The sequence below is a fragment of the Hermetia illucens genome, chromosome 1, assembly GCF_905115235.1.
Source record: "Hermetia illucens chromosome 1, iHerIll2.2.curated.20191125, whole genome shotgun sequence".
In the NCBI taxonomy this organism is placed as follows: domain Eukaryota; kingdom Metazoa; phylum Arthropoda; class Insecta; order Diptera; family Stratiomyidae; genus Hermetia; species Hermetia illucens.
The window spans coordinates 84,122,044-84,148,857 of NC_051849.1; the positions used below are offsets into that span (position 1 = coordinate 84,122,044).

Consider the following 26,814-nt stretch of genomic DNA (forward strand, 5'->3'; position numbering starts at 1 on the left):
ACTTTCTAATGCTCTTCACTTAACCCAACCTTAGATTAGAAGAGCACGAACTCAATATAAAATGTGTATTAATGCAATAAAACAAGTAGAAATAGCGCAAGCTGGACGCTTCAGCTTGAAAGGTTTTGGGTTTATCTCATGTAAAGAAATATTAAAATATTCCTATGTTCTTGTGGTACTGATACATCTGGCTAAATTTATATATATATATATATAAACTTTCACCTTCAATGAAAGTTAGTAATAGTTGAATTTTCTTCAAACTTTCCAAAATTATGCCTTATATTTTTATACTGACGCCAATTTTTTGAGAACGACATCTGTTTCACATTTTGGGGCCACATATTTTGAGTCCGCAGTGCCGCTATCAGAAATAAAATTATCACCAACCACCATCATCGATGTCGCAATAATCGCAATCGGGTTTAGGTTTGTCTTAATAAGGAGCTCCCGGTTTTGGGCTGAGGTCCTCAAATTCGATCCCCAATAGCTGCCTGGAGCCTACGCCATTGCCTCATCTGAGGAATGGTCTACCATGTCCTCTTTCTCTAGCATAGGTACTGCTCTTATAGACTTTTCGGGCTGGAAATCCATCTATACAGATTAAGTGAACGTCCCACCCCAATCTATTGAGCCGGATTTTATCCACAACAGACGGCCATGGTATCACTGATAGATTTCGTCGTTGTGTAGGTTAGTGATTCGTCCATTCCCTTGTGAGGGCAAAATTATTCGGAGGATTTTTATCTCGTCTCCGAGGAATACATAATGACTGGCAAGATCATTGTCTAGGGCAGTACCTAGACCCTATCGTCAGACGTTTAGAGCGGAATAGTTTTTGCGAGCTGAAATAGGCTGCTTTGGCTCACCAACAAACGTGTGTGGATTTTGTCACCCGAGCTGTTATCGGTTGTGATTTTCGACCCCAGACATGAGAAATTGTAAACTGCCTCAAAGTTGTAGTCTCCTATTTATGCTGTCTTTATTTGACGTGCTGCTTCTTGTTTTCTTGGTGCTGACTTTGCCATCATATATTTCGTTTTTCTTGATTAATGTACAGCCCAAGATCTCGTGCCACCTACTCAATCAGGATGAGACAATTTTACGTCTGCGCTTGTTCTTCCCGTAATGTCAATATCATCAACATAGGCCAGTAGTTAGGTGCACTTACAGAAGATGATGCCTCTCGCATTTACCTCTGCATCGCGGATCACTTTTCCAGGGCAGGTTAAAAAGGATGCATGATAGGGCATCCCATAGGCAGTTTTCGAGAGTGGTCTTGCTGGTTTTATCTGGCCTCGCACATCAGTCAGGTTCATCCTAGTCAACCTTATCAACTTAATAAGAATATCGAATCCTCTCTTGGTATTGTACAGTTTTACCCTGACTATGCTATATAGGATGCCTTGAAGCTGATGGTGCAACCAATAGTAATATTCCAACACCGATTGCCGCACAGATTTGTGGCAGATTTACCTAGAGTGAAACGTCTTTGGTATGGGCTGATGAGAATATGTGTCCCTGCAGGATAGTGGAGAATATCTTATAGAAGGGACTTAGGGACTTTATACCTCCATAATTGCTACACTACGTGATATCCCCCTTTTCATGTAGGGAACAAATAATGCCTCTTCCATTCACTGCCGGACACTTTGAGCGTAAGTCGATGAACACTTGGTGCAATTGGTCGCTTCCATATTTAACCAATTCGGCTGCAATTCCACCCGCGCTTGGTGGCTTATGACTAGGGTAACTTTTCCATTCATGATTGATGTTGGCAGTATGTGTTCGTCGTTTTTAGTACGCGGGATTTCCAACGGGCCAACATTTTGATTGTTGAGCAGTTTATCAAATTACCATACGCTCGGAAATCAGATTTCCCTTGTTGTCTTGACAGGCTAAGAATCGAGGTGGTTATGGCTCCATTCCGCTGACTTGTTGGTAAAACTTGCGCATCTGGTGCGGTTGCTCCCTGTACTTTTTTTTCTTACTTTTGTTGGTTCTCCCAGGTTTCCCTTTTCTGGTGTGAAGTAAGTCCTTTACTTGACGAAGTTCGTGATAGCATTTTTCCGTTCCGTTGCTACATTACATTCATCGTAGAACCAGTCTTTCTGAACTTTTGTGACTGGGGCTGTATCAGGTATTTCAGGCAGTTATGAAAACCATTTGTCGATGCTTCGTCTTTTTCTTTCTCTTCACGAACTTTTGGTGTCCATCGCATTCTGATAAAATATACCAATATGCTGATGATAGTAAATTACTGTAGTGAACGAGGTTGCAGCAGTCGACCATATCTGCGAAGCACATTACTGGAGGACGATAACGATGACGTGAAGGTATGGTTGATGCGCTATGCGAGTGGCAGACAGAAAAGAAAATTTTAAAATAGCGGCATATATTTGCAATAATCTATCCAATTAAGAACGGCGGAATATAAGAGGGACACACACATTTTAGTTGCGACATCATAAAATGGTATAAAAAGAAGGATATCCATAATATTGTTAATGTCTGCCGGCCTGAAACTGAAGGAAGTAAAGGGCGGTAAATATAAAATTAGTTGCCCTGATTGCAACAAATGTTATGAAGCCCATCCGAAACGATTAGTAACCGTCCTCATGCAGTATCTTCACGAGGCTGAGAGTAGTCAAGCAGCTGAACAGGATAAATAAATTAGATATGGTCGACAGTGTAAAAATAGGGAAATGTGAAATTGACCCCCTAGAGTATATAATTTAACTAAAAACGTCAAGATGTAGTTGAGGGCACCAATTATCCTTGGCAATTTTGAGATGTAATCTTTTAAAGCAATATTGTAGATTTAAAAACTGGTAGACTAAGATACCTATGAGGTCTGATCAAAAGGTTCCAGGACTTTTCAAATTTCGCTTCTTCACGTTAATGTTGATAGCTGGTTCGTGTTTTTTTTCGTGGTCGTCAGGGAGAAGTGGCGCAATTTTGTGTTAAGTTTAAGGGGGGGGGGGAATGAATACATGTGAATGCAGGGTACAATTTTTTTTCATAAAATGTGGTCATGCGGGGTATTAAATGAAAGGGTTCAATTAGTACTTTTCGAAAATGGCTCTATATTTGATATCGGGTAAAACAAAGGGGAAAGAGGGTTCAAAATATGACCATCAAAAAGTTAACAGGTCTCGTTCTCAGAACCTATTCAACCGAAAAATCTGAAAAAAAACACAGTGATGCATCCTTATGAAATCAAGGGCCTCAAAATACATCCGGTTCCGATATATGTAAAAATAAAGTTAATAATAGTATATTTCCACATTTACCCGCAAACCCCCCCTATATCCATCCCAGAAGTACAAAATTCATATACGTGCCTATATATGTACAGTATTCGGCAATTGGGGATGTGCGTTGAAGTTTCTTATATCACCTTATATGAACACAAAATATTTGTACCCAAAGCGCGAGCTTTCGGTATTCCTACTTGTTTTTCTACTCGCTGGTGTTATTTATTGATCTTTTAAATACCGATATTTCGGGAACCATTGTACTCTTCGTCAGTGCTAACAACACTAGGCTTTTTAGTGGTTCCCGAAATATCGGTATTTGCAAGACCAATAAATAACACCAACGAATAGAAAAAGGGCGAGTTTAATTATTTCAAACAATGGGGACTTCTTGAAAACCATCATTACATATCACGAGTCTTAAATTTATGGCTACGACGTGGAAACCAAGATACAGTCTTCCCAGTGAAAGTCAAAAAGGCTCAGCAGTTGAGATCAACCGTTAAAGTGACGCTCACTATCTTCTTCGATTCGAAGTTGAGAAGTTGAAGAAATGTGGGCAATAGGCGAGCCGTTTTCCTTGTCATGCCGCGCTCATCATTCGTGAGTTTTTTGCCAAAAACTCGATGACAATCCTTACCCATTCCCCTATTCTCCTAACCTGGCTCTGTGTGACTTCTGGCTGTTCCCAAAACTCAATTACCCAATGAAAGGAAAGCGGTTTCAGCCAATAGAGGAGATCAAGGAAAAATGCTGGAACAACAACAAGCTGAGTTTTCAAGATGCACGCACAACTGGAAGCACCGGTGGGAGTCTATTTGCTTCCTAGGGGAGTATCTTGAAGGGAATAAATTAGAACAATTGTAAATATTTGTAAGAAAGAGTTATTAGGAAAGTCCTGGAACTTTTGATGAGACCTCGTATGTTTCGAAAGGTCAATGTTTTTATCTAAAATAAATACCTTCTGGGAAAGCAAACAAAAGTTAGTTTCTCACAATTTTTGAGAAATTTCTAATAATCAGCAGCCTGGTACATATACATATACTAAACGTTACAGTAAAGTGATTTTTTTTTGTTATACATCTTGCGTTAGCCTTTGCTACGGATAGCTGTTTAATCTTTGGTTTCTGGTGCATGGAATCTAAATATTTCTCCGTTACTAATTTCCAAAAAGTCCACGTGTTATTTTTTCATTAATTTTAAACTGGAAAGATAAATAGTAGTCCTTTTGCCCTTTGCTAGGGACTTGTAAGATCCAGAAGCAAGTCCGTGAAAAGAAGACAAAAGGACCTTATTGTAATAAATATACCTAGGAATTACGTAAAAAAAATGCGTGAATGCGGATGTCTTCCAGTAATAATATACACTCCAGTAACAACTATATGAGAATACTTCACTAATAAACAAACTTCTGCAGAATATTATCCTACTAATTACGATTTCCTATCAGGTTTAACAGATATTGTCATATATCTTCCCCTAGTGGCCCTACATCTTCTGTTGTTTCTCCTTAATTTCACTAATTGAATATCGTTGACTTTATATGTTACCATGTTGTTATTAATTTCAGAGTCCGACACCGCCACAGTACGTGTATTGGCAGAAAAATGATCATCTAATTAATTATTACGATTCCCGACGAGATATTACAATCGAAACAACACCTGGAACACGTACGCAGAGTCGTCTGATAATTAGGGAGCCCCAAATAGCTGACTCGGGCAATTATACGTGTTCGGCTAGCAACACCGAACCAGCTAGCATATATGTTTTTGTCTCAAAAGGTAAGTGGAGTATTTTTAGGGAACATGTAGAAGTTTGTTATGTGAGAATGAAATGTAATGACAATAATGGCTTACAAATTTCGAACAGCAAACATCGACGAGTTAATATTTTAGGGCAAATAGTCATTGTCGATTTAAAGTATAATGAAGTGCAGTTGCTGCAGTTTTTTAATACCAACTCTTCGGAATGCGTTGGTGGATTTAATGACAGTATCATTGTTCCCAGGCCCAAAAAGTCATTATTTCCGACTTCCTTCTACGTTGTTTGCAACAATCCCATCGAGATCAGAGCATAAATAGGTCAATGTTTTCAAGTTTCCTCAATCGTTGTTTCTGAAAACTTGACTGTAAATACCCAAAATGGAGAAATCTATATAAGTACATAGAATGTTAAAATTTTAGAGAATCTTTCAAAAAAGTAGAGTCTAGAGTGTGTAATAATAATAGTAATCGTTGGTGTAACAATCCATATTGGATCAGGGCCTCGTAGTGTGTTAGAGCACTTCATTCACGACACAACACAGTATGCACAGTACGCTTATATGAAATTCGGTCCTCAAAATATGTCCTATTCCAATATGTGCTCAAATAAACTTACTAATAGTATATTATCAACCTTTAGAAATTGACTGTGAAAACCTCCATAAGTTCGGCCTAGGAGTACTAAAGTAAAGTACGCCAGCATAGAGGAGAGTATCGCGCATACGGATGCCAAGCTTCATACAAATCCGGTTCCAGTGCCCCGACTTGTTTATCCATTTAGCATCGCAATGTTATGCTATGTACATGCATCTTTGTGTTAGCGTACAATTGAATGCATTTGCTCCGAGCAGATAATAGAGAAATTTGTCCATTACACTTATGTCCAAACAGTATCGACAAAATATATTTTATTCATTTAAATTTATTACACTGGCTAGTAAGCTCTTCTCTGAAATAAGACATATACATATGTTGGCGATTAACCCAATTATCGAAATATTTGACGAAATCCACTTCAGTCCTCCTCGCGTATCTTCTATTATTCTGTTTTGATTCACTTGGAAGGCGCCATTCTGAAATTTGTTGACTGGTGCGCATTTCAAACTCGTAAATCGCTAGTCATAATGCAATTTAAAATGTGAAGTCAGAATTCAGTCACCTTTACAGTGCTAAGTTTTTGTCGGCATTAGTTAAGCAGAATGGGTCTCATGCGCAAACAATTACGTAAATGTGCGAATTAATTCTTCAACGGCGTTTTCTCTCAGTCACCATTTTTCGATTTTATAGATGCTAACTTCAATTAAAGATATTGGGAGGTAAATTTTTCATCGTATTTGGACCAATTTTGAGCGTAGTGTACCAACATTTAAATGAGCGTATTCTTGATAAAGTTATATTCAGATTGCAAAATTTGAAGCAAATTATTATATTTGTTCGATATTTTTGTCCATTATGAAAATCATAGAATACGCTGTAAACAAATTAAATGACAATTTACGCTCAAATTCCGTGTATAAAGGCCAGTTTCGCCAACTTGGTCAGCCCGCAAAGGGTAGCGTTATTTTGGCTTTGTTTTACTAAACGCCTCAATAATCGTGAGGGGCCAACGCTTTTCTCAACGATGAGATGAAATAGAAGAACGGGAAATTTCAGAAGTTCAAACCAAAGCCTTATTAAAATCGGTTTACTGCCTGTCTCCGTGTCCGTCTGTCTGTCTGTTTGTCACTCGCACTTTTTTCAAAAACGATTACACCGATTGATACGGTAGAAAGCGTGGAACTGTAAACACCGACGCATACAGTAAATTACATTGGAGTACGTTGAACTTAAGGATGTCCTCATATCATAAAGGAGAGACGCGAATCCTTTTTTCACCAAATATAGCCATGTGACAGACCAAATGAAAGGTTTTTAGGATTACTAAGCAGATATTAGTTTTGACCGTGGTTGTAAAGCCGAGGAGTGCGGGGCTCCGAAAAGGGCCGACTACTTCAAAGAACCATTAGGATGGTCCATGCGTACGGTATCTAGGCTCCGAAATATTCCATTATGATATCTACTTAAATAAAATTAATAATAATGAGTATATATTTGTGTGCGGATGGCTCAAGTAGTTAGATTATTGGGCTGTCATAGCGGAAGGTTATGGTTCAAATCTCACTGGTGGCAGAGGGATTTTTTATCGTGGCAGGATGTCGGATGCCAGTCAACTCAGCTGTAAATGAGTTCCTGCATCAAATCAGGGTAATAATCTCGGGCGAACGCAATGCTAACCACATTGCCTCCTACTGTCTGCCGTAGTGTACCATTAGGGTTTGGAATGAAGTGTTTCCCACTTCAAGACCCTTATTCTATATATTATTATATTTTGGAAATTCCAACTCTTTATCAATTTCGCAGTTATCATTAATATTTTGTTGGTATCAGGTAACAAAGTAACAGGAATTTAGTGATACGATTTGGCCAGATCCAAGGTCGCGAAAACACTGCAGTTTATCGATGAATGCGGAAAGTCATGAAATCATCGCAGTCTTTCTTTGCAACATCTAGCTTCTGGGGTGATAGGTGACGCACATTATTTTTAACCAACTGGAAGAAAGTACTTTCAGCAGTGATGTTGCGATATTTTCTCAGGAATGCGCGAATGCGATGGTGGCCAATATTCTTGAAAACAAATCCTGACGACTTTAAAAAAGGTTGTGGGGTCTATCAAGGCGTTACTCTGCAGGCCCACCAACAGCCCACAGTGACAGGAAGTCTGTACCTAAAATGGGGGTGCTAATGTCAGCGAAAACGAATCGCCACGAATATATTCGGCGCAGTGCGAGACTCATGTCCACCTCCTTGTAGTGCGGATGGGAGAGGCAGTCAGTTGCAAGTTTTGCGGTATTAACGTGTTTGGACAGGGTACGGGGAGAACCGACACCTTCGATCTCGTGATAACCAGAAAGCAACGCCTGCTCAGAAGGTCGCAAATTGTCAGGACGTGGTACTGCACTTCGGGTAGCCGCTGCCTAGTTTTTTGTTGTACTGACATAAGCTCCGAATTTACGGTAGTACCAGCAAATTGTCGAGGCTGATGAAGGTCGGGGCGTGCCACTACCCGAACGCCCTTTTCGGGAAGCAGACCTCAACCATGACCGCGATCGAGATCTAATTCCTGAACGCAAAGTACCTACAGTCGCCGTTAGCTTAGAGACCGCATCGCGAGTGGCGTCACTATCGACTTGGGATCTTCGACCTCGCCGTGCACCCTGTTCTGGATACCTGAGCTGAGTTAAGCGACTCCAGCATACTGCATCTGCCCTGGGGCGCAATTTCCCTCACTAAATTATTTATAGCATTAGATGTTATTCACCACGAAGGACACCATGCTGGAGGCATATCGAGAACCGAGAGTCCATTCGCTCACTGCTAACAGATTGGTGGTTGGGCGGTTCCAAAAAAAGTGTAGGTATATATATTTTGAACTCATACTCACACCTTGAGTATTTTTTTTTTCATTCAACGACGTATTCTCTTCAGTTTAGTCACACAAATATAGGAGCAGAACCGGGAGCGTATAGGATTCCGTTTCACTAAAAATAGGTCTGTTTAGTCTCAACCCAGCGGCACCACCCTTTAGGTATTATTTTGTGGAGTGGGTTTGCCTTTGGGCACTCGTGCATCTCCTGTTCTCTGCTTTTCTTCTCCTCATCAACCGTTCTGTATTTTTACGAAGCAACCCAATATCCAGGAACATATATGTCAGTAATTTCTGTTGGCAGAGTTAAATTAATTTTTGGCATCCAATGCCAATACGTCAAAACAGCCGCGATAGTTATTGTATTCACCATAGCATGGGTGCTTCAATCCACACCGCGCTTCAACGAGCCATTAATACTTGCAACGGTGAGTAGCAGTCTGTTGTAGAAGAATCTCCCCATCATCTTCTGCACTGCGTTCAACAGACAGACAGGATGATATAATGCTAGATCTCCTGGTGGCTTATTGAATTTGAGAAGCAACATCATTTTTGGCTTTTTTCACTGAGCGGAACATTCCTTTTTTTTAGGCACAGGTCGAAGGTGTTCACGAAGGGTTCGGACTCAGTGCCAACTTAAACACTCGTTTAAGGATGTCGTACAAACCTGGGGCTCACTTTCCGCAAATCTTACCATATATTTTCTGCAGTTCCTCCTGTTCCTTCCCTCCAGTTACTGAAGGTGTTATGCACTCGCTGAACTGAACCGCTGTTTGCTTTCGTTGATGGTTAGGAAACCAAGTGGCAACCGCTTCTTTCAGAAGGTGCGGACAAGTTACATGAGTTCAATGCGCCCATGCAAATTGCTTGGTGATCACTGGGGATATATTCTTCCTTGATTAGCCGCAAAATTTTTCTAGCTAAAACGGTGCCCCCGTATGTTGGGTCCACTGTAGACCCCAGGCCCCTCCATTAACGAGTATCACCCCCAGCTCCGCAAACACTTCGATCAGAACAAGTTATATTTCATATTCGTTGTCCGGCTGTCCGATTCAAGAGTCAACGCGTTAATTTCCTACTATAATTTTCAGCCCACGACGGGGCGCACCATAGCAGCTAAATGTGTGGCTTTCCTCCCAGTTTGTCCTGATCAATGCTTCCTCCGGATGTTCCATTATTTCCTGGAGGGCTTGTTCGCCACAAGCCAATAATACTGCTTTCCTCGCATGGTTTTTGACCAAAATTCCACAACCGTGGTTTCTATTTGGCTTATTAATTTTTCGCACATTGACATCTTTCTCGCGGATGGTTTATGAGAGTAAATCCTGCACCGCCTTATTTTTATCAACCTCACTTACTATTTTCGTTAAGGACTCTTCTGTATTCCGGACACTACTGCTGCCTATAATGTATCAATGGCCATACCCTCCTTCTTTTTGCACAGTAGGCAGTAGGCTCCGCTTTTTACTCTTTGCTAATATGATCCTCTACTTCCTATCTCCAGCATTTCTATGACCTGTCATTCATACAAACCTATGCATGCCTTCATAATATGACCGAAGCCAAGGCGCCTAAAGCGCCGCCTGAGACCAGCTGCTCCCTAAGTTTGCACATAACCTGGCCTCTTGTTACTCCTCCTGCTCCCAACACTTAGGCTGATTATGGTGGTTAGTGCTCCACCATAAAGTTACCTTAATGTTTTACCACTGATTTTTGTAATCCGATAAAGTCGAACTGCTTTTGCAAGGCTTCGCCTCTCGTGGATATATAGTGATCTCCGGCCTAACAGTCGTTATGTCCATTTCCTGTCCTAAAGATTTTCCAATTTGGCTCCGCGGTTGTGCGTAAGGTCTTTTTTATGGGACCGTCTAATGCCGCTTACATTATGCCCCATATCGGTGACCCTATAACCCTTCATCTTGTATGAAGATGATAAACTGCCGTCTTGTCTTCCGCCGACCTCTACTTTTCCTAGTTACCACCGTACCCAAGTCTTCATATCCTCGCTGTGAGATTCACTCCAGATTGGTGCCTCTTACATCGCTCGGGTGGTTAAAAGTCGGGTGGTCCCCTATTCATAGTGCGGGGTGTCATATATGTGCGAAAATGAACAATAACACCGTCCTAATTCATTTGACCTACAAACTCGAAGTTCAGATCCATGCCCAACGTCTTTCTTTAAGTTTCACCTGAAATGACACGTTTTTTACAACAGTACACCGTTCTTCTACTAGCCAGCATGACATTTCAGTATTTTAAAAATTCCAGGGCATAGAAAAATGTGAAAGAAGAAAATATTTTCGCCTCACGCTGATCATACATTCACACATCTGATTGATGTCTGCACACCTATAATGGTGTCATTCTCACATCCGCTAGCTTACGATGGCGACGACTACTTGACCCAGTTTCTTACCCTATTTTTCAACCGGAATATATTGCTTTCTTTACATCCTCCGAAATTAACAGTTATTTCCGTTCACGACATACCTTTTCGGTATCCTATCTATATAAAATACTTTTGCACCTATGTGTTTAGCCCCATTTGCCAAGGCTTCGGATTACTACACTCTTAAAAAGTTTCCAACACTAAAAGCTGTTTCGTCTGAGCTACAGACTACTCCCTTTTTAATATCCTCAGTCGGGACATGCTCCATTTGAAAACATTAATGACTAACGCCTTCCAGTACTCATCCATTTCCGTGTATATTATTGCTCTCTTTTATCTACTTTTAGTTCCACTTTTACGGTTTCCTGATGACCTCATGACGATGCTGATGGTCCGGCTTAAGTGGAATGGAAAGTATTTCCACAAGAAAAACTTTCGGAAAACCACTCACTCTCGAACTTGAGTAGGATGATGTGAGTGCGAAAGTTTTTCCTGTCCTAGAATGTTTGAAGGAGGGCTCCTTTCCGCTGTTATTACGGTATTAAGAAGAAATATGATTGTATGATCACAACTGATTGCCTCGGGGCTATACGAAGGTCATTCTAGCAAATATTTTGGATGAAATGGAATTTCAGTAATTCTGGAAACTGCTTTAAAGAAGCACTGAAACAAAGAATACAGAGTATTGCAGGAGGGGTAGATTAGGGTAGTGGCTTTGTTTTCTACGAAACTGAGAAACTGAAAGAGGAGGCCAAAAATTTAGTTGAACCACATTCACATTACGTGCTCAATATTGTCAGCATGACTGGCAAATATATGAATTTGGACAATTTCATTCATTAGGATAAAAATCTGTTTGATTCAATTGCCTGCAGAATTCATACGAAACTCAAACGTCTTTTCCACTTTTTGCGAGGAGCATGACTTTGCCAAATAATTTATTGTGATTCTTACCCTAGACGTCTATTTCACTTTGTATTCAGTTCTGGAAAATTTAAAATTCTGAAACTGGAAAAAAGTAAACCGAAAATATGGCACAAGTTTTCCCGTCTATCGATACCCGATGCAACCAAGCGAAGAAAAATCATAAAATAAGTATTCATCGAGAAACCTACAAGGACGGCAGAGCAGAAAGAAAATCATCCAGACGCAAAGGAAAAGTAGCAAGGGGCGTTTCACCATCATGAATTTTCTTTGACTTTGCCCGGGGATTTTCTGGCCAGTTTCCAGTGAGCGAATATGAAATGCAGACAGATGATATCATAACCTAGAACCTTCCACTGCTCATTATTTACTCGAGTAGCCTTTATGCTGCTCACCATCCGGTATCAACCCGCGGCCCAGCTATGGATCTCCGCTATTGCCATTGACTGTATCTTTCTAGATGACTTCCTCACGATATGAACAGTCCCGGACCATGTGGGTAGCACAAGATAAAGTAGATGCGCTAGAAGAATGATTTCGGTTTGGAGAGAGGCGGCAAGGTCGAACAGAGTGGGTACTAAAGGAGATATTCATCTGCATCACTTTGCTACTTTTTGATGAATCTTTGTTGATTGTACCGTTATATACATACTTTGGAGGGTACAGTTGAAAGTAAAATGTTTCCGAAATTTGAAGGGATGGTTAAAGCTGGTTATATGGGTGATTAATTTTTAGTCTCCGGAGATATTTGCATGGAAAATTGTTTACTGAAAAACCATAAAGGTTAATAGCGGTTAAAGCTGGTTTTGGTCACTTTAGAGGTAGTCTTGTCCAAAGCAGTTGGATTATTTTTCTAACTTGAATATTTTGGATTCGACAGTGTTAAGGGTGAGAACCACATTAGAAAGTTTCCAGAATCAATTTTTTCATTGGATAGATCATTACCTTAGTTTTTATGAGTGTAGAACCGAGCGATTATTCGTACAGGCTCAGGCTCGAGAACCCAGAAGGTTGTTGCTTTATGTCCTTACGTTAACTTGCAGTGCTGTGTAAATGGTATATTTGTAAAAACTTGTCGTCATTTACTTCCACGCGTTTTCTACATTTGAGGGTATTCTAACTCAAAAAGTAACAAACCGATAATTATGAAATTTGAAGGTATGAGGTGTGAAATTTCCAAGAATACGAACTAACATTCGGGACAATTTCATATTTTTAATAATAATAGTATCTTTATCTTTATCTGATATAATCTAGATATACAATCGTAGGTAATAATTTCGAAGATCAGGATTTTTAGCTCATGCAATTTTGGTCTACATATACCTACAGCTTATTGCTAACTAAAATATTTAATATACATTGTAAACAAGGCGGGAAACCGGAACCTTGGCACGTCAGGTATAAAAGGTTTTGTGTTTCTTTATGTGAGGAGCATAACGTAGTTCTCCATTAGCTGATAGCATTGACCCCAGATATTTAAATCGCTCAGTTCTGGGCAGGTTACTGTCATTGCCAGAACTGAACGATTTAAACATCTCGAGGGGCAGGTTACTGCCATTGCTAGAACTCACCGATTTAAATATCTCGAGTTAATGCTATCAGCCAATGGAGAACTGCGTAATGAAATTGCTTCACGCATAAACACAAACTAGATGAGGTGGCATTCCACAACTGCTGTTCTTTGTGATCGATGTATCAGCGCACGTCCCAAATCTAAAATTTACTGCAATGTCGCCCGTCTGAGGCTCTCTATAGTTCTGAGTGTTGGCCGATTATAAAAGACAATGCGCGACGTCTTGCGCTAATGGGGACGAAGATGTTGCATTGCACTGGCGGCGTGACACGTTTTGATAACGTCTGAAATGAGAATATCCCCCATCGATATGGGAAAACTGCGGGGGAGGCGTTTTCGATGGGGTGGTCACGTAATTCACACTGACGAGAATTCACTTATCTATATTGTTCTGAACATCGAAGTCTATGGTAAGCAACCAAAAAGCCGACCGAAACAACGATGGCTTGATACGCTGGAGCGCCTTGCGATTACATCCTGATCAGGCATTTAATAAACTAAAATGACGAAACCGATCACGACAAGCCGACCCCGCTTCTGAACGGAATAAAGGCTAAAGAAAAAGAAAAAGGTGTGAGGAGCGGCGAGTGCACGACAGCTCCGTCTCACATCACTAAAAAATTCAATGCCCTCTATTTTTTAAAAAGCGATTTAAATAAATCATTTGATGGAAACCCCTGTTTTGATAATAGGCAACCTCATACGCTTCACACTCTGAGTTTAATATTAATATATTAGCAAATGCCAAGAATGTAACCTATATCAAATATAAAAAAAAGGGCGGGGGAAAATTAAATTTTTCTTGAATGGAATTTTAATATTCCACTCGAATGTCAATTTTTGTCGTTAATTATGACGTCAGCATCTTATTAGTACGGCTTAGGATGCTGTTAATTCGTAACGAAATTGATAAGTTTGAACTGCTATAACTTTGATACTAATAGTTGGATTTTCATGAAACTTGACACGCGTATGCTGTCCTCTATGTCGGCGCAAAATTTAGTACACCTATGATGGACCTAAAGGGAGTTTTTTAGTCAATTCCTAAAAGTTGATAATATACTAGTAGTAAATTTATTTGAGCAGAAACCGGAATGGGACATCTCTCGAAGATTAGATTTCACATACACGAAACCTTAAAAAGGGCTGCAGATAAGTAGATTCTTCATAAATGCGATTTTAATATTTCACGCGAATGTCAATGACATCAGCAACTTATTTGCATGGCTTTGGAAGCAGTCAATTCGCGCGAAAGTGCTAATTTTGAATTGCTATAACTTTGGCGTTAATGGCCAAATATTATCCTGGTGCAAAATTCGGAAGTCCTAGGATGAATTTAAGGGGGGTTTTCCAGTAAATTTTTAAGAGTTAGTAATATACTATTGGTAAGTTTATTTGGGCAGATATCGGAATGGGACATATTTTGAGGCCTAGATTTCATCTAAGCGCACCACCCTGATTTTTTTCGGATTTTTAGGTTGAGTAGTTTCCGAAAATGAGTCCTGTCTCACTTTAAGTGCGTACATTTTGACTCCTTACTCACGCACTTTGCAATTTATGCCAAAACTAATGTGAGTTTCGGAAAGTACAAATCGAGACCTTTCATTTGATACCGTACATGACTAAATCCGGTGGAAAAATTGTTTGAATCCCCCCTTTGGGTGTATGGGGAGCCCCCCTTTAATCTCCACCTAAATTTATGCACTCGCTGTATGCGTGGGATTTCATAGTTCCCATCTGTCCATCAAATTTCATTCGAATCGGTTTAGCCGTTCTCGAGAAAAGTGGATGTGACAGACAGACAGACAGACAAACAGACAGACATTGAATCGATTTTAATAAGGTTTTGTTTTACACAAAACCTTAAAAGGCTGGGGAGAATTAGATTCTTCTTGAATGTAATTTTAATATTTCACTCGAATGTCAATTATTCTCGTTAATTATGACGTCAGCATCTTATTTGTATGGCTTAGGATGCTGTTAATTCGGACGAAATTGGTAAGTTTGAACTGCTATAACTTTCCCATTAATAGTTGGATTTTAATGAAGCTTGGCATATGTATGCACGAGGCTGTCACCTAGTACACCTAGGATGAACCTGAGCGGAGTGTTCTAGTCAATTTCTAAAAGCTGATAATATACTATTAGTAAGTTTATTTGAGCAGATATTGGAATGGGACATTTCTCGAAGATTAGATTTCACATAAGTGTTTTACATAAAACCTTAAAAACTCTAAACAAAAGAAAAATCTTGTTTATAAACCTTATCACTAACTCAGATCTAAACACTAAAATTATCTTATCCTAAAGGGGTACGTAGGATGGTGTTATGAGAGTGTTGAGTAGATAAAAGCTGATGTTAATTTCGTTAAAGTATCTGCACGCTGTGACTTTTTGCGCATTGATGCCATACTGGGCAACATAGGTAACAATTGGTAGGATAGTAGTTTTATATAATAACAATTTGTTCGATTGCGAAAGAAGACATTTCTTGCAGATAAGTGGATATAATGAATGTAGGCACTTTGAGGTTTTCAATAATATATTTTCTACTTGATTTTTGTATGTAAGTTTCTTGTCAAGGGTTAAGCCTAAATAGTCGCTGGAGGATCTGCAAGGAATCCTAGTACCAATGAAATTCATACTCTTTCCTGGCATATTTATTTTTTGATTTTGCTAACGAAAAAAATTATCTGGTTTTAGAAGCATTGATCCTAATGCGCCATACAAAGAAAGTTTATCCAAAAATTGTTTTTAAATTTTCTAATGGCGATTGCGTATCTGAGCCGATAGAATAAATACAGGTATCGTTAGCGAAAACTGCTAGCTTCTAGGATGTCTGCTGTCAATATGTTGAAAAGAATTGGACTTAAGTAAGAGCCTTGTGGCACACCTACTTGAATTTCTCTTTGACGGAAAATATTACCATTTATCTTGATCTTGAATGTAACCATCTTGTATATGAACCCGTTGTGCCACACTGAATGGGATGCTTTTTCAATATTGAGAGGGACCATTCCTACTGGAAATTTGGGATAATTTTGTTAATTTTTGAGTGCTGTTGTAGTTTCGCGATGAGAATTTTTTCGAATAATTTACTCATTATCGGAAGCTAACTTTGTGGACGATAATTTTTCGGATCAGTTTTGGTCTTCGCCCCTTTGATTGGCGGGAAGTATGAAAGCTTGAGACAGGAGTTAAAAATGAAGGCCAAAAAGACAATTGCTTTTCTTGGCAAGTTTTTAAAACAAAAACTGGAATTTTGTCATATCCGAGCGCTATCCTATTATTCAAGTTTTTTAGTATTCCGTATAGATCCCACAGTTTGTATAGTGAATCAGATGGTGAAAGTGCACTCTTGATATTTGGCTAGTATCTTCGACTGACTGATCGTTACCTAGGTGTGTGGCAGTCCACTGGGCTGCAGCAACATTTTCAGCAAGAAGTTCTCCTTTCTCCAAATAACCGATTATTAGTTTTCCTTCAACTCTTATTGATGTTTTGATTTGTTTCTGGTTTTTCAATAGTCTTGTAAATTTTAAAAAACTTTTTCGATCCTTTCTTCAAATTAGATAACAAAGCGATCCATCTGGGTGAATGCACTGAGATGGTTCAGTTTCAGACAAGAACAGCGGCAGCGTTGCCATTTTCATCTTATGGAATTTTTTCTTGCATTTCATTATCCAGGATTAGGAATGATGTTTTTAGTAATTAGTGGAGTACTGCATTTTATTTCAATCCAAATGTTACCAGTGTTGATTACGTGACGCTTTCCAAATTTAAGCAATTGGGTTCAGTTATTTCGTTTAGGTATTTCCTGAATGTACACCAGCTTGTATTTTTGAAGCAAAAAGGAAGTAATGGGATTGGTTGCACTTGCTCCTATTGATGTGAGAACAGCGCACATAAGACTGAAATATCTTCTATATTGGTTTTGCCATCGTTGACTAAGAGGTCAAACGTGGAACAATAGCCATTACCTGAGCCTGTGTAGGTTAAGGATTTGTATGTATCAATACGCTGCATTACGAGACTGCGCCGTAGATAATTTTGCGAGTCTTATTTGCCCTTGCGTTGTTCCATAACCTAGGCCTGTCATCTAAGTCTCCATAGAGTAAGATCCATTTAAATAAGTCAGCTGCTCTATTCCCGTTTGAAAGCATTCACTCCATCACACGGTAGTTTCGTTCTCGGGAAATAAACAGTGAAAATTGGAGTATGTAAACCATCGAATTTGATTCCAACAGCTTGCATAATTTCAGTCTTTGGAATCAGTAAGACTGAGTACCGGATGTTCTTTCCCACGTATATTGCAATACCTCTTCCACGAATGCCTTCTCTGTCATTCCTAAAAATTTTATAATTATAATAGCAATAATTGTTGGAGCAACAGTCCATATTAGATCAGGACCTTGAAGCGTGTTAGAGCACTTCATTCAATACCGTAACGGTATACTACAGTACACTGTAGGTGGCAATGTGGTGAGCATTGCGTTCGGCTGAGATTATTACCCTGATTTCTCTCGGGTACTAAATCACAGCTAGGTCGACTGGTATCCGACATCCAGTCACAATAACAAATCCCTCTGTCACCAGTGAGATTTCTCTTTTCCGTGTAGAAACAACTGACTCGAACTCCAAACATAAAATTTTAATTGGATCTAATGAGAGAAAATATGGCTAAAAGTTTCGTTTTTACTTTCTTGTACAAAGTCCTTTGAAGACCCCCTTGAAATCGCACCACTTGATTCATCAGCATTTCCTAAGTTCCGAAGGAAACTAATTACACAATTCAGCAATTCTTTGTTACGACCCTTATAATTACGCAAAATCATTTTATTTTTAATGCTTTGTATATTCCATAACAACAAACTTATCTTATTAGACATATATATAGTTTTTAATTAATTCCACTGCAATTTTGAGCTCGAAGAAACAGATCTTAATTTCCAGCTTATTCACTATACCTAGGATTATTTATTATGCCAGAACTGGGAACGTCACAGGATCTTCAATTTTGGATCGTTCTTCAAGGCAGGCGATACTAAAAAAGCTATTAGATAAAGTAACAGGTGGTCGGTTTTTTGGAATCGATGTTATTAGCCCAGTTTTGGCATCATTGAACTTCTTCGTTTATACTTTTAACATATATCACTAGAAAGCTGAATCAATCTCACAGTCCACCTTTCTGCTTTGTTGGGATATCTCGCTTAATTTGAAGAATACGTCTGAAATGAGTGAGTATCGTGGACTGTATATGAGAGAAACTTCACTTTTGAGTGTGTCCGAAACAAGATGCGGTAAGATGCTGTGCCTCCCTCTCCCGTTATTTCGTAGCAGAAGCGGAAAATATAGGATTTAATTGTCTTAATCTACTTCATCCGCTGCCTATGTGAATCGGCTGAAATGATCGTGCGACAAAACATCTACATCAGACTAGGTCATCTTAGCTCATAGACGTCGAACCACGCTACAATTAGCGGTTTCACCGCCATGCTATCTGTTATGAGAGGCCGACCCAGTTACCAAATCAGATGGCTCCCGCTGGTTATCCATACCAAACCTCAACACAGACCTTAGATTTTTCGATCATACACTTTATACCTAACTGCCAGGTGTGGTGATAGCTTCCTCAGTGAGTAGTAATCTTTAAGCCTGCAAAGTTCCCGCATTTTCCTTACCAACTTCATAAAACGGTATGGTGGCCACAGCCATTCTAACTGAAGCTATTTATCCCTTCTTCTCTCCTAGCTGGGCTTGGCACCGGGTACGGCGAAGTTATTTATGCATTCATCGATATTATTTGTGACCAATTATGAAAAACTTTCTTCCACTTATGTGGTACGCGGACGAGGACTAAGCAAGCAAGTTTTCATGATGGCTTTGCTCTGAACGAAACCGCCAGTTGTCCTTTTTGAGCGACTCAGGTGTAAGCTTTCTTCCCCAATTGGTCTGATCCATAATCCCCCCCCCCCTCGAATTCTGTAACAGAAAAAGGAGTGCTGTCTGTTAGGCTCTTTGTAAAATGAACGGGAAGGAGGCAGACAAATGGGCACTATGAAATGTATTCGCGTGAGGTATCAAATGAAATGATTCTGGTGTGAAATAGTGGAACCATGTTCTGTGTATTATTAAATATCGACGGTTTTTTGGTTGTCGAGAAAGATTTTCAAACACTGCTCAGAACCGTCAGCTCGTTGTTGTTTCTGATCGAGTGTGAACTCGCGTAGCACTCACTTTGAACAAAACTTTCGCATATCCAACCATTGATGGACGATATTTCCAGCACGTGTCTGTGATATTTCTAGAGCCTCAGCTATCTATCTGAAGTCGATGGAACTTCAATTTACAGTTACCTAGAATTAATTTGAAGTTTTTTTTGATATTTTCGTCGGGAACAGCCTCTTTGGGGCGTCCACTGTCTCCGTCGTCATCGGTGCTCATTTGGCCTGGTTTGAACTGAGCAAATCATTTCTCAACGGTTGAGTTTCCTGATGCAAAGTCCGAATAATGTTTATCAAGTCAAGTCCTGGCTTCAACGATATTTTTTTTTCCGCCGAAATTCATTTTGATCCATTTTTAAGGTTTTATGTAAACACAAAACCTTATTAAAATCGGTTTACTGTCTGTCTTTTTTTTTTTCATCGTTGGAAGGTGGAAAGGTTCAAAACCTACTGCTGGCTCCTGCCAAACAGTTATGTGAGACTTCTACTCACTAAAACCACCTCCTTCCTCTTCCACTCTCCCCACGGAACTGCTATAAGCATTGCATCGTGGGGCTGGATCAGTTCTTAACTGCGGCGCATTATTGTTCGTTCCCTTTCTTGCTTTCTTCGCAGTTCTTCATGCCTTAGCTGTTCATGAATCATTTTCAGCTCAATTACCACTTGATTCCAAGCCTCCGTTGATTCCAACATAAACTCCACTATATTTCCAGGTGTTAAGCGCCTGCCTGCGATCGCCTCCAGCCTAGTTCGGTGTGCTGTGAACCTTGGGCACTCAAACACAACATGCTCCGCATTCTCAGCGACGTTACCACATCTTGGGCACCATGGTGACTCGTCGTGTCCAAATCGATAAAGATAAGCCCGATAACCTCCATGTCCACTTAAAAACTGTGTTAGCTCGTAGCTTAGTTCCCCGTGATTCCTTTCCATCCATATTCGAATGTGTGGAATGATACGGTAGGTCCAACGGCCAGTTTGTGCCTCGTTCCACCTCTTTTGCCATTTTGCGATGGATTCTCGCCGTGCTAGTTGCCGTCGAAGTACAATAGACTCACCGATTGCATACATATTGTCGTAGAGACGCCGACCTTCATCCGCCAAGAAGTCTATGGGGATTGTCCCTGCCAGTACATATGCTGCTTCTCCTGATGTCGTTCGATAAGCACTGCATACCCGGAGTGCACTTAGTCGATACGCCATTCCTAGTTTTCCGCAGTTTGATTTGTTTTCCAGAATGGTTGCCCAAACTGGAGCTGCGTAGAGTAGCACGGAACTAACTACCCTTGAAATAAGACGACGTCGACTTTGTCTTGGTCCACCAATGTTCGGTAGTATCTTCGAGATCGTTACAGCGATGGAAGATGCTTTAGTTGCAGCGCACTCAATGTGTTTTTTAAAGTTGAGTCTTTTGTCAATCATTACTCCCAAATATTTAAGCGACTCTTGGGAGTAAATTGTTTTTCCACCAACTTTAATTTGTACGGTCGTGTCTTTCCTCCTTTTGCTGATTAGCACTAGTTCCGTTTTATGTTCAGCAAGTGATAGACCGGACTTTTTCAACCAGGAATTGATCTCCCATATCGCTTCATTTGCATAGATTTCGATCTCGTCTAAGCGTTTTGCCACTATTGTTACCCCGATATCGTCCGCAAAACCAATAGTTGTCACGCCGTTAGGAAGGCGTAGCGTCAGCACTCCGTTGTACATAATTAACCACAGTAAGGGACCTAAGACAGACCCCTGTGGTACGCCGCACGTCATTGGGAATAATTTCTCTCCATCGTCCGAGTCGCAATATAATCTTCTTCCAAGAAGAAATGCAACAACGATGCGTACAATGTACTTTGGAACCTTTAGTTTGGTTAAAGCCTCTACGATTTTCGTCCACTTTGCAGTGTTGAAAGCATTTTTTACATCGAGGGTCACCACTGCGCAGCATAACAGTACATAAGACATAGCTACCTTTTCTAATTTTGTGCCAAAGCAAAATTTTATGAAGAGCGTTTTGCTATCTATCTTTCTATCTCCCGGTTTATCGGTCTGCCATGCGCACTTTTCTCGGAGGCTGTTGCACCTATTGATACCAAATTTTGTAGATATGTGCTTTAACTGCGGAATCCCTCTCGTCCATGCAAGCAAAAAGAGGGGATGCGTATATTTGAATCTTTGAATCTAGCCGCGTGGTTATTCAGGTGAAATCATTAGTACCTTATGAAACAAATGTTAAATTTCACGGCTATACAGTAGAATAGTGAGGGCTTGAATAGTACAAATTTCAAACATAGGCCTCAAAATACATATCTTCCGTTAACTGAAAGCTTCCTTTAGGGTGTTATAGCGGATGGCTTAGTGGTTGAACTGTAAGCTGTCGAAATAGGCCGCCTGTCACTAATGGCGGAGGCGTTTGTTTCGTGACTGCATTTTGGATATTAGTCGACCCTGCTGTGAATGAGTACCTGAGTCAAATCAAATCACACGTCACGGTCTTGAATGAAGTGCCCCAATATGCTTCGAGACCTATAACCAATTAAATTGTTGCGCCAACAAGTATTATTATTATGGAAGTCTTCCAGAAAAGTGATCATGAAATTGTTCAGTATGGAATAAAATATACAATTAACCAATTATGTTTTGATAAATATGAAACAAAATGTATAATGAATAGCAGAACATCCCACACCCAACTGCACGCGGGGCAACCAACCTAAGGCAAGGTCAAACGGGAAGAATAAAGATAGAAGAATACAACTTTGAGACAGTTGATAATTTCTCCTATCAAGGGTGGAAAATCAAAACAGATAACAGCTACGATTATGAAATCCGCGCATGGTTGTTGTCAGCCAGCAGTCTGTTTCAGCTTAGAAAAACTGTTCCGCTCGAATCGTCTCACCATAGGGTCAGAGCTCTTACTGTACAAGACTATGATCTTGCCAGTCCTCATGTATTCCTCGGAGACTTGGGTTCTTAGCAAGAAGAATTGCGAACTCTTGGCCGCGTTCGAGAGAAGAATCCTCTGAAGAATTTTTGGCCCCCTACATGAGGATGGACGATTCCGTACCCTACATAACGACGAAATTTATAAGCGATACCATGATCGTCCGGTTGTGGATAAAATCCGGCTCAATAGGTTATGGTGGGCGGGTCACTTAATCCGTATGGATGAGGATGATCCCACCCCGAAAGTCTATAAGGGCAATATCTATGGTAGAAAAGAAGACGAGGCAGACCCTGCCTGAGATGGAATGATGGCGTAGGTCAGGATGCCAGACATCTTTTAGGGATATCGAATTGGTGGATCTCAGCGCAAAACCGGGATGTCTAGAGTTGCTTATTAATTCAGGCCTAGACCGGATACCGGTTGTTGCGCCGTTGATGATGATGAAGGCAATATCCAAAGGCTCGAATTCTAGGAAAAACGCTTTTCAACGCTGTATGCGTCCATAAGTGGTTTTCCGCGAGTTTGCGTTTAAATTTTATATACGGTTTTGATGGAATCATGATTGCTGGTGCACTAGGTACTGCTCAACATCCTGCACACAGATATGATGTTCTAGATTGTCCCCTCTGCATAATTGCATAACTTGTAACTAGTAGTTGGTAGTCGAATTTGAAATGAATTTGAATTCAAAGCCAAACAAAACCACAGTGGGCTGATAGAATCTCCTTGGAAGATTCTAGGCTTGATTTGTCTCCTTCTCTGATCTTTGTGAGAATACTGATAGCTTTGTCGTTTGATTCTTCATGCCTGTTCTCAGGAGAAGAACCATATTCAGGTTAATTTTGTACACTCATAACATTCGTACTAACCATCAATACGATATGGAGTCAAAAGCTGATATATAGTCGATGTGGGCTATCAAGATGGTTCGCTTTTGGTGAACATCCTGCCTTACAGCTGCTGTATCAATTATAACCGTTCCTTACAGCATCTGGTGTTTTTTGTGTAAACTTTTTGCCCCTCAGCTATCAATTTACGACAGTAAGATATTTTGTAAGAACTGAAAGTCGAAACCTTGTGACTGGTGGAAAGAGAAGTAATTGATCGGCATTTGAACCGTTTTAGCCAGAAGTTGTGAATCCGGTCGCCCTCCAATTATCTCCTTTTTCAAAAGTTATACCAATATTAGCTTCAGTTATATCAGGCGTGGTTATTTCGGGGAAGGCTTGGTTTTAGAAGAACAAGTTATTCTCTCTTTTGATACTCGCGAATGTGATTAAAGTATACCCTAGCTCCCCGAGGCCTTCTGCAATTGGCGTATAATTGGAGAGATGATAGTTGGATGGATTTCTGCGAGCAATCTCGTTTCTCAAATTATCGACTTCAAACAAGACTGAAATGCTCAGAAAGGTAAAGTGCTTCTGCGCATACCTCGGTCATTCGCGCGACTGTAGCAGCCACAACATAGATCAAACTATGAATTCTGCCATAATAATCTCGCTAGTCAAATGATTATCCAATATTTTGTCAACGCTCACAATAATGTTGTTTGTTGCCGATGTAAACTTTAATTTTGGGATCTTTGGTCTAGTGTCTGGGAGAATCTCTGCATATTCTGCGAATGTGATTAATGAATTGAATTGATATCCCAAAGTTATTAAGATTCTCCTGAATACTTGGTTCCGGTAAGATATTATCCGGGGAGTTGCTCCTTTCTTTAGTGGGGTTTGTCGAAGAATCGATGTCGAACTCAAGGGTCACTTTATAGAAAATGTATACCCTTGTCGGAAGGGAAACTTGGTCATTTTTTACTACCACCTTGTATTGATTGACGTTGTTCTGTTCCGGTATATGACATAGTTCCGGCAAAACGGATTATGAACACCTCATGGATTCGATGTCTGTACACTGCTGGATTCCATTCAAAACGCGTGGCTCGGTAATAGGCGCGATAAATTCATTTAGTTGATTGAACCAGTGGATCTTGCGTTCCCGGTGATTAAAGACATAACCGCAACACGTTCAAGGGCGAAGTGGCACTCTGATAAGGCAAATATGTTAGCTTTTCCTTTTTTACAAATAATTTTTATTTTGTATGTATGTAGTTACTTCGGGAGCTATTTACTCCTTTTACCAGTGAAATAGCTAAACACTAATAAGTAGCTCACGAAATAAGTACTTATAGGCAAAATAATAAATTATTTCTAAAGAAGTCGACGCTACGTATTTAACGTTTACTAGAATCCTACAAACATTAGGAATGATAACGAATCTAAGCTTGTCAGATATTGTTGAGAGACTCTCAACCGTGATGGCTACTGTTTTCGCGTCCATGAGGTCCGATTAAAAAATATTTGTACAATATCTCCGATTTTAATGAAACGAGTAACCGGGAACCAGTCAGTCTGGCAACGGAAGCCCAATGTTACAATGCCCCATGGTTATCTCTAAACGCTACCCTCCTTGCTTGGAGAAACGACGCTGAAATACAATGTAACGTTACTTCAATGTATCCGATTGGCGTGTCGATTGGTTCACCCCTAATTACGGATTTCTAAAGAGGTTTACTTCACCAAAAAGGAAAAATGGGAAAGGAAAACACAGAAAGGGAAAACTTCTCCTTATTACTAACTACAAGCATCAATAAATAACTATTCTCCTTATTTATAAAATTAAGTTGCAATGTTCGTAGTTGTCCCGGTAAGATATTATCCGGGACAATCACAGCTTTTGCCACTCAGGTCGAGATTAACTTGGCAACCCGTCTAGTGGGAAACTGTCGGTCTTAAATTCATCATAGTATTACAGAAGTTACACGATAATATAGGGCACGATTTTGGGAAGTTTGAAAGAAGTCGTACTATTACTAAAAAATTTATATACGCCAAGATTAGCTATTTGTGTGTGCAACCAGACAATATTGAATTTCAATACCACAATAAAGTCAATATAATAATAATAATAATAATAGGTTCGCCTAGGAAGCGAAAAAAATGGACTGAAGAAATGAACCTCTTCATCATCCGCTCCTACTACGAAATAACGGCGGGGGTGGGTACAACATTTTACAGCCCCTTCTTGCACCAGAGGTTCGTCAAGCGGCCACCATCAGGGAGCGTGTTCGACTTCAAGTCATCGGGGAAACTGGTGACCGAGAGTCGATGGGGGCAGAGGCGGCGGCATCAACAGCACCACGCCGCACTGCAGGTAACAGTTTCAGTACTCGCCGAAGCACTCTTCTCCACCGTCCAGCTGAGGTTTCCGCTGAGGTTTGGGACGAATTCCAAAGAGCGTGTATAAAATTCTCGGATATGGATCCTTTGCATAGACCAGGTATTCCCAGGCTCTATGCATCTCCAGCAACTCCGGGAATTCTATCTCAAATCAATAATGATATTGCATCTCGACTGTGTGCTGATATGTCGCTGCTGCGACTACAATCACTTGTGTATTGTGGTGCAGTTGCGGCTATCAGATTGCACGGTCAGAAGATTCGCTTTCGTGTTATTGGTTTGAGTGACAAAAGGGATCCACTATGGAAAATTCGTCTGGAACGTCGGCGGGACTCACTAGGGCAGGACATTGCTAGACTGATTCAGATCAGCACTGGCAATGCCAGCCGACGGGTGAGAAATAAAGTGCAGAGGGTTTACCGGAACTATGCCATCCCCTGTGAGACACCCGTTGTTGAAATTCTGGACACACTAAAACAGAAACTTTCTGTCATATGCAGTCGGTTACGACGGTATGGCGAAAGTTATTCCTATTATCCCTAAGAAGGACACGGTTCAGGACACCGCAGACACAAGACCGATCACTTGCTTACCAACTCTCTAAAAATTCGTCACGTCCATTATTAGTGGAAGAATCAATGCGCACCTCGAGACCAACAACATTCTGTCCGAGGAGCCGAAGGGCTGCCGAGTTGGGTCAAAGGGTTGCAAAGAGCAACTCATTATCGACTCGGTAGTTGTAGGACAAGCAACTAGAGGCCAAAGAAACCTCTTCAGTTGCTATATCAATTATGCCAAGGCTTTTGATAGCGTTCCGCATACCTGGCTAATCGATATCCTACATCTGTATCGTATTGATCCGAAACTAATAAAGTTTTTGGCGACAGTCATGGAAGGGTGGGATACCACCTTATCGGTGCGTACATTTGAGGGTGCTAATACCTCAGAGCCCATCCGCATACATCCTCGGGGAAGAATAAAATGTGCGCGTTGAATGTATTCGCTATCCCTTCACTGGCTTATGCATTCGGAATATTGCCG

The 26,814-nt window shown here is 40.3% G+C and overlaps 1 protein-coding gene across 5 annotated transcripts in view; it reads left to right on the top strand.

Annotated features, from left to right (window-relative positions):
- LOC119646703 (zwei Ig domain protein zig-8) overlaps window positions 1-26,814 on the top strand; it is a 631,176-nt gene that overhangs the window by 593,573 nt on the left and 10,789 nt on the right. For all 5 annotated transcript variants that reach the window (XM_038047280.1, XM_038047277.1, XM_038047278.1 and 2 more), the window contains one exon: window positions 4,828-5,041. In XM_038047280.1, the coding sequence (XP_037903208.1) occupies window positions 4,828-5,041 (214 nt within the window). The remainder of the gene's footprint in view (window positions 1-4,827; window positions 5,042-26,814) is intronic.